The sequence below is a fragment of the Egretta garzetta genome, unplaced genomic scaffold (genome assembly GCF_000687185.1).
Source record: "Egretta garzetta isolate BGI_Z169 unplaced genomic scaffold, ASM68718v1 scaffold508, whole genome shotgun sequence".
Taxonomy (NCBI): domain Eukaryota; kingdom Metazoa; phylum Chordata; class Aves; order Pelecaniformes; family Ardeidae; genus Egretta; species Egretta garzetta.
The window spans coordinates 1283020-1299675 of NW_009260609.1; the positions used below are offsets into that span (position 1 = coordinate 1283020).

The window sequence follows — 16656 nt, forward strand, 5'->3', positions numbered from 1 at the left end:
AGAAACAGCTTCGCTCGTGGCTGGCGCGTTGAAAAGTCCCGGATAGGTTTTGGGCTCCTTGAGCGTGGGTTTGGGCACCGGAGGTAGCGTTGGGAGGAGAAATTATTAAACGGGGGTGCAGGGACCGTCTGGAGGAGGGAAGAGGCTCTGCGAGGCCGCGCTCCGTGCCGGGCGCCCATCTCCTTTCAGTGGTGAGAAACCCACGTTTGAGGCTTTGGGAGCTCTGTGATTTCTTCATGAGATGAACATCTTGTTCCCTTGCTCTCAGGCACGCCATGGATACGACCGGCCACAGCGTCCTCCTCCTCCAGCAGCTGAACATGCAGCGGGAGTTTGGCTTTCTGTGTGACTGCACAGTTGCCATTGGTGATGTTTACTTCAAAGCCCACAGAGCGGTGCTCGCTGCTTTTTCAAACTATTTTAAGATGATATTTATTCATCAGACGAGGTAAGGACGCACAGCTCTCCTCCTACCTTTTAACTGCTCTGCTCAGCTTTCTGCTTTATCTCCTTTCTAAAGGTATTACGGTCCAAAAGAGCATAAGGGGGCATGTTAGGTGGCCTGAGATTATTTTCCTAACCCAGCACACGCCTCTGCTCTCTAAACATTCCCAGTCCAGAATGTGCTGTCCTTTAAAACCACCCCCTTAGTCAGCATACGCCAACATCAGGCCCCGCATTTTCAAGATGAGACATTTGTGTGAGCAGAGAAAGTAAACATGCAAGTACCACAGTCCTCCTGCAGCGAGACCTCACAGATTTGCAACCTAGGGATGTACAGGTACCTCCTGCCCGTACGCAGCGCCTCCATTGCTTTGCGTTAGCTTGTAAGCAAGCCTGCTGGGTGGGACTGTCCCTTCTGGCAGGATCCGTGGGCTTGACGCGATCAAGAAGCCGTAGCCTTATCACAATTCTGCGCTTCAGACTCTTGCAGATAAGGGCCAAGACTGAGATCATCAATTTATTTCGAGCTGCTGTTCAGGTGCTTCACCCAGCCAGGTCAGGAGTGGTTCTGCAGGTATAACGACGGCAGTGCCCAGGTCTAACCTCACCTCTGAGCTGGAGCTTGCTGCTTGTCGGCGATTAAACCCTTCTCCGTTCTCCTTCCTTTTTGAGGGTCGTGGCCCCCAGCGCCTTTGCAGGATCATCGTTAGCCGTCAGCCGCGTAGCCCTTCGGCTGCAAGGGAGAAGATCAGTTAACTTCCTTTCCGATAGATGTTGTTCGCTGACACTTAAGTGCAAAGCTCATAAAGATTACACAGTAGCAGCAGCTGAATTTATTACTTAAACACACAAATATTCTTTGCCTTGTATTATTGGAGCGGCACACACGGACGACGCGTAGCTTGCATGGCATCGCTGCGGTGCCCGGTGGCAGCAACTGGCTGTGCGTGTGAGTGACGGGGTGAGCGGGAGCTGGCTGCTCTCACCGTCCCCAGCTGCAGTTGTGTGCATGGTCTTTATAATCACAGGGATAAGTACAGGCTCAGGCACTTTGCTGTGCCAACAGGGCCCATGGGCTTCTGCAGGTCTTGGCGGGGAGCGCTGCTCGTTGTGAACCGGGGGCAGGCAGCAGTGCACATGCTCTAACAGCAATGACGGAGCAAATGTATGGGCAGGTAATGGATCAGGACTGTAATTTGGAGCCCTGTATGTACTTAATCATCTGTCTTGTTTCAGTGAATGCATAAAGATTCAGCCTACAGACATCCAGCCTGACATATTTAGTTACTTGTTGCATATCATGTACACTGGGAAAGGGCCAAAGCAGACCGTCAGCCAGAGCCGACTGGAGGAGGGCATCCGCTTTCTCCACGCAGACCACCTCTCCCATATCGCCATCGAGATGAACCAAGTGTTCTCCCCAGAGCCGGTCCAGTCTTCAAACTTATACGGCATCCAGATCTCAACCGCACACAAGCCGGCGAAGGAGCGCCTGGGGACGAAGGAGATCCTGAAGCTCTCAGTCTCCATAAAGCAGGAGAGGTGCGACTCGGAGCCTGTGGTGTCCCAGAGCTGCACCCCTCCTTCTCCGGAGGTAGCAAGCCCCATCTTTGCTAAGGCCAGCCTCAAGGTGCACTTGTGTCACTACTGCGGGGAGCGTTTCGACTCCCGGGGGGGGCTGCGGGAGCACTTGCACACCCACGTCTCGGGCTCGCTGCCGTTCGGCGTGCCGGCCTCCATCCTGGAGAGCAGCGACCTGGGGGAGGTGCAGCCTCTGGCTGAGGACAGGGAGGCTGGGGATGGCCACCGGCTCGGGGCCTTCCTCCTCAAGGAGGGCGAGCATCAGCTGGAGCGTCTGAGCTGCAGCGACCTGGAGCCGCTGCAGATCGGCCAGCTCTCCCTCATCTCCAAGGACCACGAACCGGTAGAGTTGAACTGTAACTTCTCTTTCTCGAGAAAGAGAAAAATCAGTTGCACTGTCTGCGGCCGCACGTTTTTCCGGAAGAGCCAGCTGCTCGAACACATGTACACACACAGGGGGAAGCAGCACAAATACAGCCGCTGCCAGCGGCTGGGGGGGCCCCGGGCCCCCCAGGTTTCATCCTTACTGTGACAGCGAGAGCATGGGGAAAAGCTCCAGTTTATCCCAAGACCACTTAGCTGAATGCATACTGGAGTCAGATCTCATCCAAGAAAGCGTTGATACGATCCTGGTAGAGTAGTTCTCCCCCAGTGTAGCCTTTAGGTGCTGAAACTGGATATTTTGGCATTTTCTGTCTAGTGAGTGGCTGCTCTCTGCAGCTGATTGTCTTCGCCATTCCCATCGCCTCCGAGATAACTGTGAAGAACTGCGCACTTAGATTCGTGTACTTGCTTGGTTTTTTTACTTCTCTAGCTTAAACTCAAGCTAATTCCCATCTTAAGTCCTTGGAAACCTCTGTGTAGCTCAGTTACATTTTTCATAAATGTAAACTTCTGCTCTGCTTTTCTAGAGTTAAGACTGTGTTGCTGGGTGTGAGGTTTAAACATTGTCTAATACGCTGCGCGGTGCCTAGGACTGTTTGTATCCCGTAGAATTGCTCTTCTGAAACTAGATGGAGGGAAATGTAGAGGGAAATATGTATTGTGTTTCCCAAACAGTTTGTTTTTGATTAAAATAAATATCTCAAGGAGATGAGTCCTGAAGTTCGTGTTGTATAACTGCAGTTAATAAATCTCCGCATAAGTACGTGCGGGAGCCAAGAGGCTGGTTTTTTCATGGGAACTGGTGGCATTGATGTAGGGGTGACAACCTTCACTTTGACGAGCCCTGGAGTCCTCAGCAGTACAATCTTTTAAATTCACTTACAGACTTGAGGGGTTTGCATGTGTTTTCCCTCATTCCTACTCCTCCCTTGTCAACCACTGCGTGAGCAGGAACAAATTTTGATGCCCCTCTAGGACCACGTCCCATTACTGGACTGTCTTCTCTGGACGGAAAAGCTGCAAGGAAGCTGCTCCTCTCTCAGAGAGGAGGCACTTCCTAATCTAAGTCTTTACAGGATTAAATGCCACACATGGACTTTCTCAGTGGAAATTAATTCTGACTCTATAAACAGCTTGGAGCAAACATATTCTTAAATATTACAATCTGTATATTTGCTAAGAGCAAATATGTGATGTGCTGCTACTTTTCTGCTTGTGGAGCCACCATAAAATGTTAAAATGCAAGCTTTTTGCCTTTTATTTATCATTACTTGATATCTGAAGAGTAATAACTTACCCACGAGGGGTTTGAAATTGCACGTGTTCCTCTTGGATTCGTATTTTGTCCCTCTCTAGTTTTTCACCTGAGCTACCCCAGGCTTGCTACCAGACGGTCTCCAACCCATCCCTCAAGAGATGCTCTTAATCAGAAGGCCCCAAAGAGGCACACGAAGTCCTTACAGTGCAGGGGTTTTCTTTCGCAGTGAAGAGCAAAAGCCTTGCGAGCTGCTCCCGTAATCTCATTACCCAGTTTTTGAGAAGCTGGCGGCTCCCTGCCAGTCCTGGTGGAGTTGAGTCATTGCCTTCGGAAAGGGGGAGCCTGAACAATGGTGAGAACAGTTTATTGTCAAAATGCCTGCTCCAAAGCTCTTTGTAGTCAGGACCCTTGAGCTGTCTTCTTTGAAACTGTCCTGAAGCAAGAGCTGCAATTAAATCGCTGCCGAATTAAAAGACCATCTGAGGTCTTTGTAAGGGCGGCCGCTGCTTCTCCTGGGCAGGGAGCTGCACACTCCAGGGGATGGATTGGCCACTGAGGGCTGCCAAATTGTGTTTTAAGACAAAGGGGAAAAACAAACAGCCTCTGAGCCTGCCCGGGTGATGTTACAAAATGCACGCTGCGGTTTGGTGTGTGCTTGCCCGCGAGACTGAGCGCTCCTCTCGCTGCGCGTACCCATTAAAGCTGCTCTGGTGTGAATGCATTTTAACTCTGCTTAAAAAGGCTGTCTTTAAAACAAGCAAGCAAACAAAACCCAGCCGACATCCAGGCCTGCAAATGCTGCATCTGAGCTCGGAGCGACTCTCATGGAGCGTTTCCTAGAAGAGGGCCTTCTGGGTCTCTCCCAGGCTAACAGCACCAGCTAAATCACATCCAGCACAGGCTGCTTGGAACTGAGGCAAATGCCCTTCGGTTTCCACTGACCTCTGTTTCTACAGGATGGTTAAAAAAAAAAAAAAAAAAGATATTTTATAGTCATTCCTTATATGTGTGCGACACTTTACTGGGTGGGCTGGCTTCTCTGGGTGCTGCGTGCTTCACTTGGGTTCCCACATTTAATTTAAGAACAGAGAGGAGTGTCTGCTGGGTTGGGTATAGCGGTAGAGAAGAGCTAAAAGTGTGTTTTCAGACCATTGGGTCCGTAGATAAGCACCTTAGAGCTTCGACTAGTTGCCTAACTTGCCTGAACTAATTGATATTGAAAGTCAAAGGGCCCTTGATGTCTCTGCAAAGATAACCGGGCAGTGGTAATTGAGCTCAGTATTGGGGACAGCAAGCAGCAGTGCCCGAAGGCATCTCTGGGACACGCTGCTCCTCCTCAGGCTTGTGGGCAGGATTGTTTTCTTTGCTTCTTGGCCATTAAAAGGGAGCTTTAATAAAAACTATGAACTCGGGTAGAAGATCCAGATGTCCTCTTGGATTGGGGCTTTGGAGGTGTCCCTGCCCATGGCAGAGGGGTTGGAACCAGATGATCTTCAGGGTCCCTTCCAACCCAAATCGTTCTACTATTCTATCAGCTCTATGTGTGTTGTAGGAGTGACTCCCTTGTACTGACTGCAAATACATCAGCAAAGCTGAAATCATACTGAAATCAGTGCCGTGTTCATCTACGTGTTCAGTATGTCTCTGAAAAGTTACGAGCGTAAGCGATTTTTCTTTTTTACATCGTCACACCCCTTTTTGGGGTGTACTTTGGTTAAGCTTGTGGTACTGAACATCTGTGACATCAAACATCTGTGAAAGGCATTTTTTGCATCATTTGCAATACAAGAAATGCATTTTCAGCAGTTTTCTACTGCAAGCGTTAAAGTGCTGTTATAATTAAAGCCGTAGAAAAAGCTTGAGGGAAGTCGTCAGCTCCGAGCTACGTTAACTTGAAAACATAATTCTCTCTAAGTCTTATGAATAGAAAATAATTTTAGAAAATGGTTATGTTTGCTAGGCAAGGGCAGCAGGATACATCATAAGAAGTTATATTACTGTACGTAGAAGACACTCAAATTACTGAGCGCTTAACCTTTATACTGGTGCATGCTTGAAAATCTGCCTGACTTGCACAGCTGGGCTTGGCAAAAGTTCATTTCTTGCGGGTTTTTTTTTTCATGAAAACACAAAAGAATTTGTCACAGTGTGCAGAATAATGATAGTGGTGATTCCTTCCAGATATCTGCACTAGGCTGATAGGCAAAGTAAGCCCCAGGGTGGCGATACTTGAGGGCTGGAAGTCTGAACACTCCAGGGGATCCCCAGAGCTTTGCCCTGGGCTGGGAAAGGGTCCCAGCACCAAGGGTGCAAAGCTGATGAACCCCAGGCATTGAAGTACCTGGTCTGTGGGCTCTGCAGCTCATGTTTTATGAAAGCATGGGAAGATTGTGACTCAGACCCTTCCTCGGCCAGCTCAAGTTAACCTCTGAAATGCCAGTAAGTACTGCAGTGGCTACCATCACTTTCATATATATCTGGGTGCTGGCCTGAGTATGCCACCAGTAGGTTCGGTGGCTTATAGACCAAAGCATGCTAAACAATTTCGAGATTGGTATTTTGAAACATTTTTAGTGCTCTGACACTGAACAGGCCAGGTCCAAGAGGGGCCATGCTTAGGGTGCAGTAAAGGGTGTGGAATAACGGGTATTTATCTGCCCTTCCACCATGGGGTCTGGTTATTTCTGCTGAGAAACTTGCTTTTCACCACCTGCAGTGCTGGCTGGAGATACCATTTGGTAGCATGTGTGCAATGAAAGCCTTAGGCTGAACTTCTGCATTCCCGGTGCCAGAGGAGCAAGGTCTTTGATGCCGGTTACTTGCACAAGTTGTCCTTAAAAGGTAACCTGTCCCCTCTCAACGTTCACCTGCAAATGTTCATATTTTCACCGTTTCCACCTTGAATATTTGGGCAGCTGGGGGAGAGCGATGCTGGCACTTGCCTGCTGGCTGCCCAGGAGGCAATGCTGATGGCTGGGCCATGCTCGCCCCATCTCTACACCGGGTAAAAAACCCCCTTCAGCTCATTTTACCTTCTGCACAGGCTGGGGTTACAACACGTGTCCTCAGCCGCCTGGCTGCACCAGCCAGTCGCGCAGGCCCTTTGCTTGTATGTTGTCTGCCAAAATCACTGCACGTCACTCGCATGTCGAATCACTGCAAAATAGGGCGGCAGCAGCACACAGGGGGTGCAGGAGGGCTGACAGCCCGTCCGTGGGTGCAGCACCCCTCACCAGAGGGGTTTAGGACATTTGTGCACACTGAGAAGCTTAAAAAGGGAAAAGAAATTTGCTGTCAGGATGTAAACCTGAAGCAGCAAGCATTGCAGTTAAAAATAACACCATGAAATACCTCTATCATGAGCTTTCTAGAAAAAAGAGTGTAATGCTGATGTTGAATAGTTTTCTACTATTTTGGAGGCAGAAGGTATAAACCCCGTGTAAGCGAAGCCTTCAGCAGTGCAGTAGAAAGGGATCTCAGCGTGCGCAGTTCAGCATCACTGAACGGGACCGCGAGCTACCAGCGGCCAAGGCGGGAGGTTTCTTCTTGGCTTGTCAAAGCCTTCCCATGGCAATCTGCCAACAGCAGGTCACGCCATACTGCTGCAATCAGCTTCAGCTTCGCTGTTTAATAAAACCCAGCCTTTTCGTTCCCCCTCCTGCCACGGCATGCCAGAAAGGACTGCTACTGAGTGTGCTTCCCAGCAGCTCAGCACTACGAAAATACATCCTGAGCAGTAAGAAATCGGGATGAAAAAGGTAATGAGGATGGATCTGCCCTAAATTACATGCCAGTCAGATATTTACAACCGGAGCTGTGTCAGGACTGAATTCCCCAAGATGCAATCACAGCGTTTACAGGATTTGCATGTTTCATTAAGAAAAAGTAATGACACAACTTCAAAAGCAGCCCAAGAGAGGAAATGTTTCCACTAACTGTTTGAAACCAGACGCTGCACCCTCATAACAAAGGTGCAGCAAAGCTCGAAACCTTCTCTGCTGAATTAGGCTGGTTTTTACCTGAGCTGAGATGCCCCTGGGCAGCTTTGCAGGGCTCCGGGCAGCACAGCAGCCCGCGTGTGGCTTTACCTTCCCGGGATGCATAGGGCAATGCTGCTAAAGGCTTCCAGTGGCAGTCAGGCACATTTTAGTCCATGCTAACCCTCCTGTTACTGGGACAAATGGGGTAAGAAAATGTGGTGTAAAGCTCTCTGTCCCTCCTGACGCTGGATTTGCAACCCACAGGTTGCAGGATGTAAAGCCAGCTATGGGGACCTGGGCAGAGAAAGCAGGGCCGCAAGCCATCGGGGGCGATGCAGGGGAAGAAACCTCCTGGTAGGCAGAAGCGCGGTGTCCCACGGTAGCCAGAACGGTCGTGCCAGGCCTCCGTGGGGCCGGTGCCAGTGCTGGGCGTGCAGCCCCACCAAGCTCCATCTGAAAGCGCCACCGTACCAGGGGTGGAGGCTGATGCTCAGCGTCACCCCCCTTTCCCCGCAGCCATCCCAGGAGGCCCCGCTCCAGCAGCGGTCGCCTCCGCCACCCCGCAGAACCGCCGGACCCAGCCGAACAGGCGCTGAAGCCTGTCATTAGGGGCTGAGCATCCCCTACCAGCCTCTGTTTATCCCGACGGCGCGGTCGTGAGCCGCTTACTCATCGCTTTAATGAGCAGGGTGCAGGTGTGCGTTCCTGTTGTGCCTGTTGCACACGCCTGCCGGCCAGGCGCTGCCGGGCCGAAAAAAGCCCCGCCCCGCAGCGAGGACGCCCGACGCCTTTGTGCAGCGTCGGTCTGGGGAGCTTTTGGCAGGCAGCAAGCAGTCGGCTGAGGCTGCTGGCAGGAGCATGGATGCATCGCTCCTCCTCCCCAGAGGGACTGCTCAGAAGCGCCGTAGGAGTCGGAGCGCTGGCGCTTCCCACCCGGCTGCCATCTCACCAGTCTCGCATCACACGGAGCTGTCACGGCACTGAGCCTTGACGCATCGGCACCTCAGCCTCGTGCCTTCATTAAAGCGGCGAACGGTGAGAGCAAACGTGACACGAGTGACTGTCGTCAGGTGGCAGAGATGACATCCCTCTCAAGATTAAAATTTGCTCTCTGGGACAACGGCAGAGCGATGCTCGGTGCGCTGGTGCGGACGTGGCGCTGGAAAGGCACCACCTGGCAGGACACGGGTACCTGCAGAAGGGACCCTGCTCAGGCACCCACCTTGGCGTCTCCTCTTCCAGAATAAAGGGCTTTGAAAGGATGATCCCTGCTGGGTCTCACTTACAGGCTGCTGGGGTGACTGCCAGCCAGCTCTAGCTGCAGATGACACTTTCATCTTAGCAATTTGAATTGCAAAATGTGTTTTCTTAACGTCGTGTCCCGTCCCCCCCCTTTTTGTATCCAGCATGTTTGTCAGTGTTTATGTAACATAACCTGTTTTAAAATGCTGGGGTTGGGTATTTTAGCTGGAATCCACTTCCCAGCTAAATGGACTTTCACTCCATAGCAGGAAAATCCCATCATTTAGCACAGAAGAACTGCACCCTTCACAATTCTCTGCAGAAAGAAAGAAATGTGAAAGTTGTGCCTCCTAAAAAATGTTAGCCTATATTGTTGCTTAAATAACTGTATAAGAAATAACAGCCTCTCGTTCTTTTTTTAAAAAAAATCACATTTAATGTAAAGATTTTATCTGGTTGCAAATTAAATATTTCGTTATTTCACTACCACCCAACAAGAGCTAACAGGAACCATTTCTCTGGGAAATAAAACTGCAGACATAAAATTATATTAAAGCAAATTATTTAAACCAATCTGTTCTCTTGGATCATTTAATCGTCTTGAGTTACTCATGTTGAAACCCTGTATCTGTAAGGCAGGCAATATTAGGGCTTCACTGCCCCGAACACGTGGGTCCACCAGCAAGGGTCGGCTTCCATCCATCCATCCCAAGCACGGAGCAGGATTCACGTGTATTTCGTGAGTTTACTCAATTTCTTATATACATTTGTGAAAACATGTCTTAGTTTTTCATTTTTATGCATATGCACACATATGAAAATGCCCATCATTTATGCAGGGACAGCATCTTAAATTCAGACGCTGGGTTCCTGGCTGCTGTAGATCTGGTCCTTTGAAGCGTACGGAGCTGCAGGGACCTTTGGCAGCTGGAGATCTGGCCCTAAGCAGCCTGCATACTTCTAATGCATTTTTGGCATCCCAGGGCAGGAAAGAAAATGCAATATTTGTTCGTGCCATCATTGTCTAACAGTGATTTCCACAAGGAACTTTTCAGCTATACACTTGGTTTCTGCTGAGCTCGGTGTTGACCTAACAGAAAACCTTTTTAACCTCCCTGGAAGCCTTCCTGGCCACGAGTTATACTATTTAAACCATTTTTTCTTTACTACTAATATAAAAAAGCTGTGGGAAATGAAAATATGCAAAATGACATGGCAAAGCAGGGATAGGGGACTTGTTGAATATAAAGCCAAATTGTCCCTGCTGAGGAGAGCGCTGGAAAGATCTGGGAGAAAAGCAGCAGCACAGGCCGTGGGGTGAGCAGAAGAACCAAATAATTCATTAAGATGCCGCTGCAAAGCAGCCACTTCCGTAATTCAGAGGGGCAGCAAGCTCCTGGATGAGGAGCCGGACGGCCCAAAAGCAGTCTGAATGAGGCCATAAGAAACCACGGTTATGTATTATTCCAGTTTATTTCAGCTGTCCGTGAGGAACTCGGTCCTAAAACCAGGCCACCCTTTGGTGCTCTGGCACAACCAGGCAGTCACGTCCTCACAGGTTTCCTGGCCCGGTACTCCTTCGCAACAGTAAATTTATCATTCCTTCTCTGAAAGAATAAATGTTATGTTAATGTTCAACTCTCTAGTCATAGATAGAGGAGTAGGGAGTCTTAATTAAGTCATTAGCGGCTGTCACGAGTATATTTTGTTCTGTAAACCTGAAAGAATAGATAGTATTAACACTATTAAAAATGTGTAACTTTTTTTTTCCGTATTTTCTGCATGTTATAAAGTACCTCGAGAAATCACATGAAATACATTACGCGAGAGGGTGTGGGGTCCATTTGAGCCGTAACAAAAAGTGCCGAAGCACCAAACTTGCTGCTCCCCCTCCCGAGGTGCCGGCCCTGCTACCAACCCCATCAGCACCAAACTGTGTTTGGAAATGACAACCCGGAGCCTTGGGAGCAGAAAGCACGAACCCACAGCTCGCAGAGAAAACCAAACCAGCCGCCTGGGGTGGGCAAGAGCCCAGCGGGGTTTGACCCCCGTCAGTCTGCAGAGCCACAAACATTTCCTCTGGTGGTACGGAGCATCCGATAGCATTTCTTAGCCACCAGCAATTTGTGATCCTTCACAAATACCTTACAGCAGTCCTTGGGCAGCCAGGACTCTGTGAATGACAACGACTGGCCAGCCACTGCAAGGAAACCTTATAAAAAAAAGAGCACAGGAGGAGCAAGCCTCTGAAGATTTCAGGTCTGCTAACAACTTTAAGATTTCTTTCTGCTCACTGTACAGCTGCCTGAAAAAGCTGGACACAACGCAGCACCACCATGAGTTTATCCTTTCATATATAAAATCTCTCCATAGCTGCCCACTCAAGCACAAGGCAAGAAAACAACGGGTACATTCTACTTTAATGAAATAATCATCAGTTCGATGTACAGCTATAACCGAGGGAAAAACCAGCTACAGAAAGGATGCAAACACAACCCTGGGTGCCGAGCAACAGTCGCAGGGGCCAGGCTGGACCAAAGCGTTTCTGCCATTCTCCTCCTCTTTTGAAGACGTGTGTCGCCTAAAAGGCAATACCAAAATAAATTAAATCCTCCTGAAACTGCTTAGTGGGCTGACTGGAGATGACAGCCAGGCCCTGCAGGGTCCTTTTGTGTTTCTTTCTTAGAGCCTGGATGTCTTCCTCCGCAGCCGACAGCAGCGGGGCCCCACAGAGATGCTGCAGCCCTTTGCCTGGCACCGACCTGCTGCGGGGCCCGCTGTAATCCCATGAGCAACCTCCAGCATCGGTACGGCTCTTCTCGGGGTGCTGCAGCAGCTCAAAGATACATATCGAAGTCCTTAAAAAGTCCCTTTCGAAACTACGGCAAAATACCTGGAAGGACCAGTATGAAGTACAAAGCCATTAAAATCGTACATACTGAATTATCGATATCTGATAACTTATTAAATAAATTCACAGAAAAAGAAGACACTCATTAACATCCTCTCATTTTTCTTAAGTTTTACTTGCACAGAAACAAGCTGTGGCACTCGCTGCTCACCGTCCTCTCGTAACAACGGAGATGCTTTATCGAAGTTTAAAATGTGGTTGCGCACCAGGTACTAGGAAAGTTTACAGCCCTTGTATTTTAACAGGAATCCAAATCCTATGCTGGGAAGGGAAATCTCAGCGTACCGCCTATGGTCAGTGAGCAATTGCCAAGCGAGGCTGCTATTTCTGTGTCGGCTGAGAAATACGCAGGAGAATTTTCTCAGAACAGGCTGACTTGCCTGCAGCTGTACGTAAATCCCAGCCACGCAGATGCAATCCCAAATTATTAAAAGGCGCCTTTCTCTTGCAGAGCTGGTAGGTAGAGGCGATGCTCGCACACACGCGCTGCACTGGTGCAAACCCCCTCAGAGCCGGGCAGTTTGTGAGTTTTGATGGCAATTGGCCTGTCTGGGCATTTTACAGCCGTGTCCCCAGGCCCTCACATCTAGATTTATTTCCCTGAGGACTTTGGTAAGAGCACTCCGGCATTTCCCTGCTTGTTTCAGAGCAAGCAACGTGGCGTGCCGGAGCCAGCCAGAGCCCGGCAGCAGCGAGCCAGGCGTAATGCACATTTCCCAGGGGATGCCCAGGCGCGCTGAAGCCGGGCAGGCTTTGCAGCGAGGGGGGAGCTGGGGTGCCGCCAGCACCCAGGGATGCCGGCAGCGCCCACGCCAAACCTCCTCCCCAGTCAAAGCAACTCCAGTGCCGGCAGCACATCGCCGCCACCCAAACTATGTCAACACCGAGGCAAGAGTTGACTGCTAACACGCATGCAGCTCACTGCTATTTATATCACATGCCATATATAAAAAATATGCTACATCCGAGGACAGCTTCACCATGACATCGTGACTGGGATGGAGGGAGGCGAAGGAAGGAGAAGGGCTGCCTGCAGCAGGCTCCTGCCCAGCCCGCGCTGCCAGTGCCACTGGGAATTTTGCTCGATGAGCTTAACGGTGCGAGAACGGGCCCCCCGGCAAACGAAGCGCTGTCGTTTTCTTGGCATTTGTGCAGCCCGGGGTCAGCAAGGCGAGCGGCTGGTGCGGGGCTTTAAGGTGTCTGGAAATGCACAGGCTGCTTGTGACAGGGGAAGAGGCCGAATGAAAAACACCGCTCGCTGCAACCATCCGGCTCCACGCGACACGACAGCAGGGGCGACGGTGGTTTTTGGCATCTGTACATAGCAAGTACCTGTTTGCAATACTGAACACCAGCCCGAGCCTGTCTGCCATTGATGTCTTCATGTTAACACTGCAGTCACTTCACCCTCTTTCGTCTCTGCCGAACCCCAGGACAAACCTCCAGCTGCCACCAACGTGCCCCAAATCCATCCCAGCCGTGGGTCGGGCACTCGCCGCCCCTTGGGACCTTTTGCTAAACGCACAGTAGGTACAGATCTACAGCATGAACAGCGGGGAAACCCGGCGTCGATGACAGCAGAAACATGGCCTTGACATAAAGATGCCAATAAATGAAAATACAGTTGCCACAACACCTTCATTTTTCCGCAGGCGCGGTCAATGGTGCTGCCTGAAGCCCCAGCCCCAGGGGACACGCTGTACGTGGCAGGGTCTGCCCTGGGTCCCAGGATCCGTTTCACATAGACACACAACTGAACAGGCATGCAGAATTAACTACACCTCGGCCCCGGGAGCCCTTCCAGCTCTCCCCATCCCAGGCCAAATGGAGCTTTAAATCACTCCCTGCACTCTGTATTTTGGGGGCATCGCTGCCATCACAGGAAACTGTTGTGTTTATTCTGTTCCAGGGCCATTTCGTTGACCAGCTGCTCTATGGATGACTGAATGGCCGCCTTCACAAGGGAAGACGCCGTTTCTATGAGGAGCAGTTCGTACTGCTCCCCAGTTCTGTGCCCTTGGTCGCCCGGACCTTTCTCCTCTGCCTGGGGACCACCGCCAGCCTCGGGTCCCTCTTTTTTACCAAAATCAAAGCTCCCGCTTGATTTTTTATTCCCTTTTTGCTTATTTCGGTGCAAAACCGGGGATGGCTCGTAGGCCTGGTCAGAGTCGGTGTTGTCAGAGTCCTCGGCTTCGGTGACAGTGATGACGATGCCGATGCCGGCACCCCTGTTTGCTTCTAATGTCACCTGATGGCCGGAGCAGCCCTGCACGCTCGCTGCATCATCTTTAAACGCTGGCTGACTGAAATCCATTACAGTCTCTTCAGCTTTGCACTCCTCAGGAAGATTTATGCTCTTTTCTGATTCATCCCCTTCAGGCAGCTCTTTGCAGATATTAGGGATTTCCTGCAGCTCGGTGGTTTCAGGGGTACTGTCGGGCTGATCCTTGGAAACGGGAGCTTCGGGAGCAACTTCCTGGCCTTCTGTGTGGACTGGGCTTTGGGGTAGGCTCCCCTCCTGTGGTTTTTCCTGGGGTGTTTCATTAATTGTCTCTGAATCGGTAAACTCCGACTGAGCAGCGCACTCCGTATGTTCCTCTGCATCAGCTGTGGGCTCTGGCAAGGGCTCGCTCTTCCCAACAGAGTCAGTGCTTTCCTTCCCTGTATCCTGGTCCTCCTCTGCAGAGACCGGGCTGAAGGATTCAGACTTGTCCGTCGGGGCCAAATCCTCCGGCTCTTCACTAGCTTTATTCAAAACGCCCACCACTTCATTTGCTTGAACACTACCCTCCGACTCCTCCACTGCTTCAGAGGGGCTGGGTTTTTTCTTGCCTCTGGAGAACTGCACGCAGGGCACCTTCACCCCGGAGCTCGCCCGTTTTTTTTGGAAGCCATGTGCACAGCCCTCCTCAGCGTCCATCTCCAGCTGCACTTGGGAATTGGAGGGCACCTTCTTCCGCGAGGAGGATTTCTGCCTTCTCCGAGGTCTTGCGAGGTTTTTGATGGCTGCCCAGGCTCCTTTGGAGGATCGCGGCTGATCAGAAACTTTCGCCTCCCCTTGGTCTGTGCTGACACATTGGCTTTTCTCCTCCGAGGCTCCTTCGCACGCATCCTTCGTGGTCAGCCCCTTCTTACAGGACTTCTTCCGCTTCTTAAAACAGAGCATGGAGGGTTTTTCTGCCTGTTCCTCCGCTGGGGAGCACGTCGCCCCTGTGCCCTGAGTATCTACCTCTCCTGGGTTCTCCATTTGGATTTCCTTAGCTGCCTTCGCCATATTTGCTCCTCTCCTTCGTTTGTGTTATGTTACCAATTTTCTTGATTAATATACCAGACACAAGAAACGCAGAGATGCTCAAAGCGCACTTTTCTTCCTCAAATTATTTTCAAAATCACATTAGCTGCTTTTTAATGAGCGGATGCGGCAGTGAAGAGAAGTTCTGCTGAAGCTATCACATGTGCTTTATAACTCCCACTTTGTCTTATTACTCACTTTATCACCTCTCCAAGGAGTCCCGGGGAGACGTGAAGTTGAACAGGCTTCTCCTTGGCTTCGCTGGCCAGAGTCGCTCTCACCTCCGGGACAACCCGCTTCGAGTTGCGCTCGGTCTAACAGCACGACTATTTAATTGCCAGGCTGACATTACGTTTTTTTCCCCCAAAGGATGACAAATCAAGCCAAGAGTTAACAATTTTTATTCACCCCACGGACCTGGAAAGGACTTGCACTTCCTGAGCCGTCCGCAATTCCACATTGCACAGGGAGCTTGACTGAAGCACCAGTAAAACCAGCGGCAGCCAGTGGCTGTTTTCTGCCCCCCAGTGACAAGGTCAGATGCTGCTTTGTCTCAGCTTTGCTTTCTGCTTCAGTTCCCCTCGCAGGAGGTTGTGTGAGGTTTGCTGTGAAGCATGGCCAACGCTTCCATCTTTTATCTGCAACACAACAAACAAACGATAAGACCTGTAGCGCAATTTTTTTTTTAAAAAAAAAAGGTATTAAAAAGTCTATTTCTTTTAAAGAATATTTCATTTTGGAGGCAGACCAGGGCTGGAAAAGCAGTTCTACCTACAGAAGCACCGTAGCAGTTTTTCTCCACTAATTAGCATCATATATCCAAAGGCAAAATAAGGCCACCAAGGTGTCAACCCAGTGATGGTCTACCACGGAAAATACTATTTTGCTATTTTGCGTGGTAAAAGGGATTTTTTTTTTTAATTGCCCAAATTATGGCAAATATATATTACGCACGCACACTCATGTATTTTCTTCTCCTACGGCTAGCTACACCTTTTCCCCACTGCTCCAGATGCATTCATAGATCCAGCCTGGGAAATTACACCCTGAGACAGCAGATATTTTTATCTTTAATGCACCATATGACAATATGCAAAAACATGGAATACAAAAAGGAAGCTTGCGGAATACAAAAGCGAAATCACATGGTAAGAAGGGAGCTTATTTATACTACGTGCACGCCTTCCATGGCAACCTCAATTAACTCCGCATATGTCATCAAATATATGATATGGTAAGGTATATGTCACCCTTGAAAAAAAAACAACCAAAAAACCCCCAGTGCCGCCTCAAAACATCATCAGAACGTTTTTGGATATAAAGATGCAAAAACGTGTTGCCGCAAACAGACCAACTTCTGCGGGACTGGCTCGGTGACTCCAGGCAACCCTTTACACAGTATTTCGTACTCTGCTTTTAAGAGTAAAATGATTAAAACGGGGGCTCCGGCGGGGCGCGCTCCCCCGCGCAGCACATTTCGGTCTGGGTTTTTTTTTTTTTAATTTTTTTTTTTTTTTAAATTTATTTTCATTTTTTCAAAGGGGAATGAGCTGAGCTGACAGGG

The 16656-nt window shown here is 49.9% G+C and overlaps 2 protein-coding genes across 2 annotated transcripts; one reads left to right on the forward strand and one right to left on the reverse strand.

Moving 5' to 3' along the window:
* Positions 1-126: 126 nt before the first annotated feature.
* On the forward strand, positions 127-3041 carry ZBTB25 (zinc finger and BTB domain containing 25). The gene is given in 4 exon segments (XM_009644858.2): positions 127-191; positions 269-448; positions 1681-2533; positions 2535-3041. Coding segments are annotated over 3 exon segments (1158 nt in total). The 5' UTR covers positions 127-191; positions 269-275; the 3' UTR covers positions 2667-3041.
* A 10635-nt stretch (positions 3042-13676) lies between these two features.
* On the reverse strand, positions 13677-15074 carry AKAP5 (A-kinase anchoring protein 5). The gene has a single exon (XM_009644868.1). The coding sequence runs from the start codon at positions 15072-15074 to the stop codon at positions 13677-13679; it is 1398 nt and encodes a 465-aa protein (XP_009643163.1).
* Between the last annotated feature and the right edge of the window lie 1582 nt (positions 15075-16656).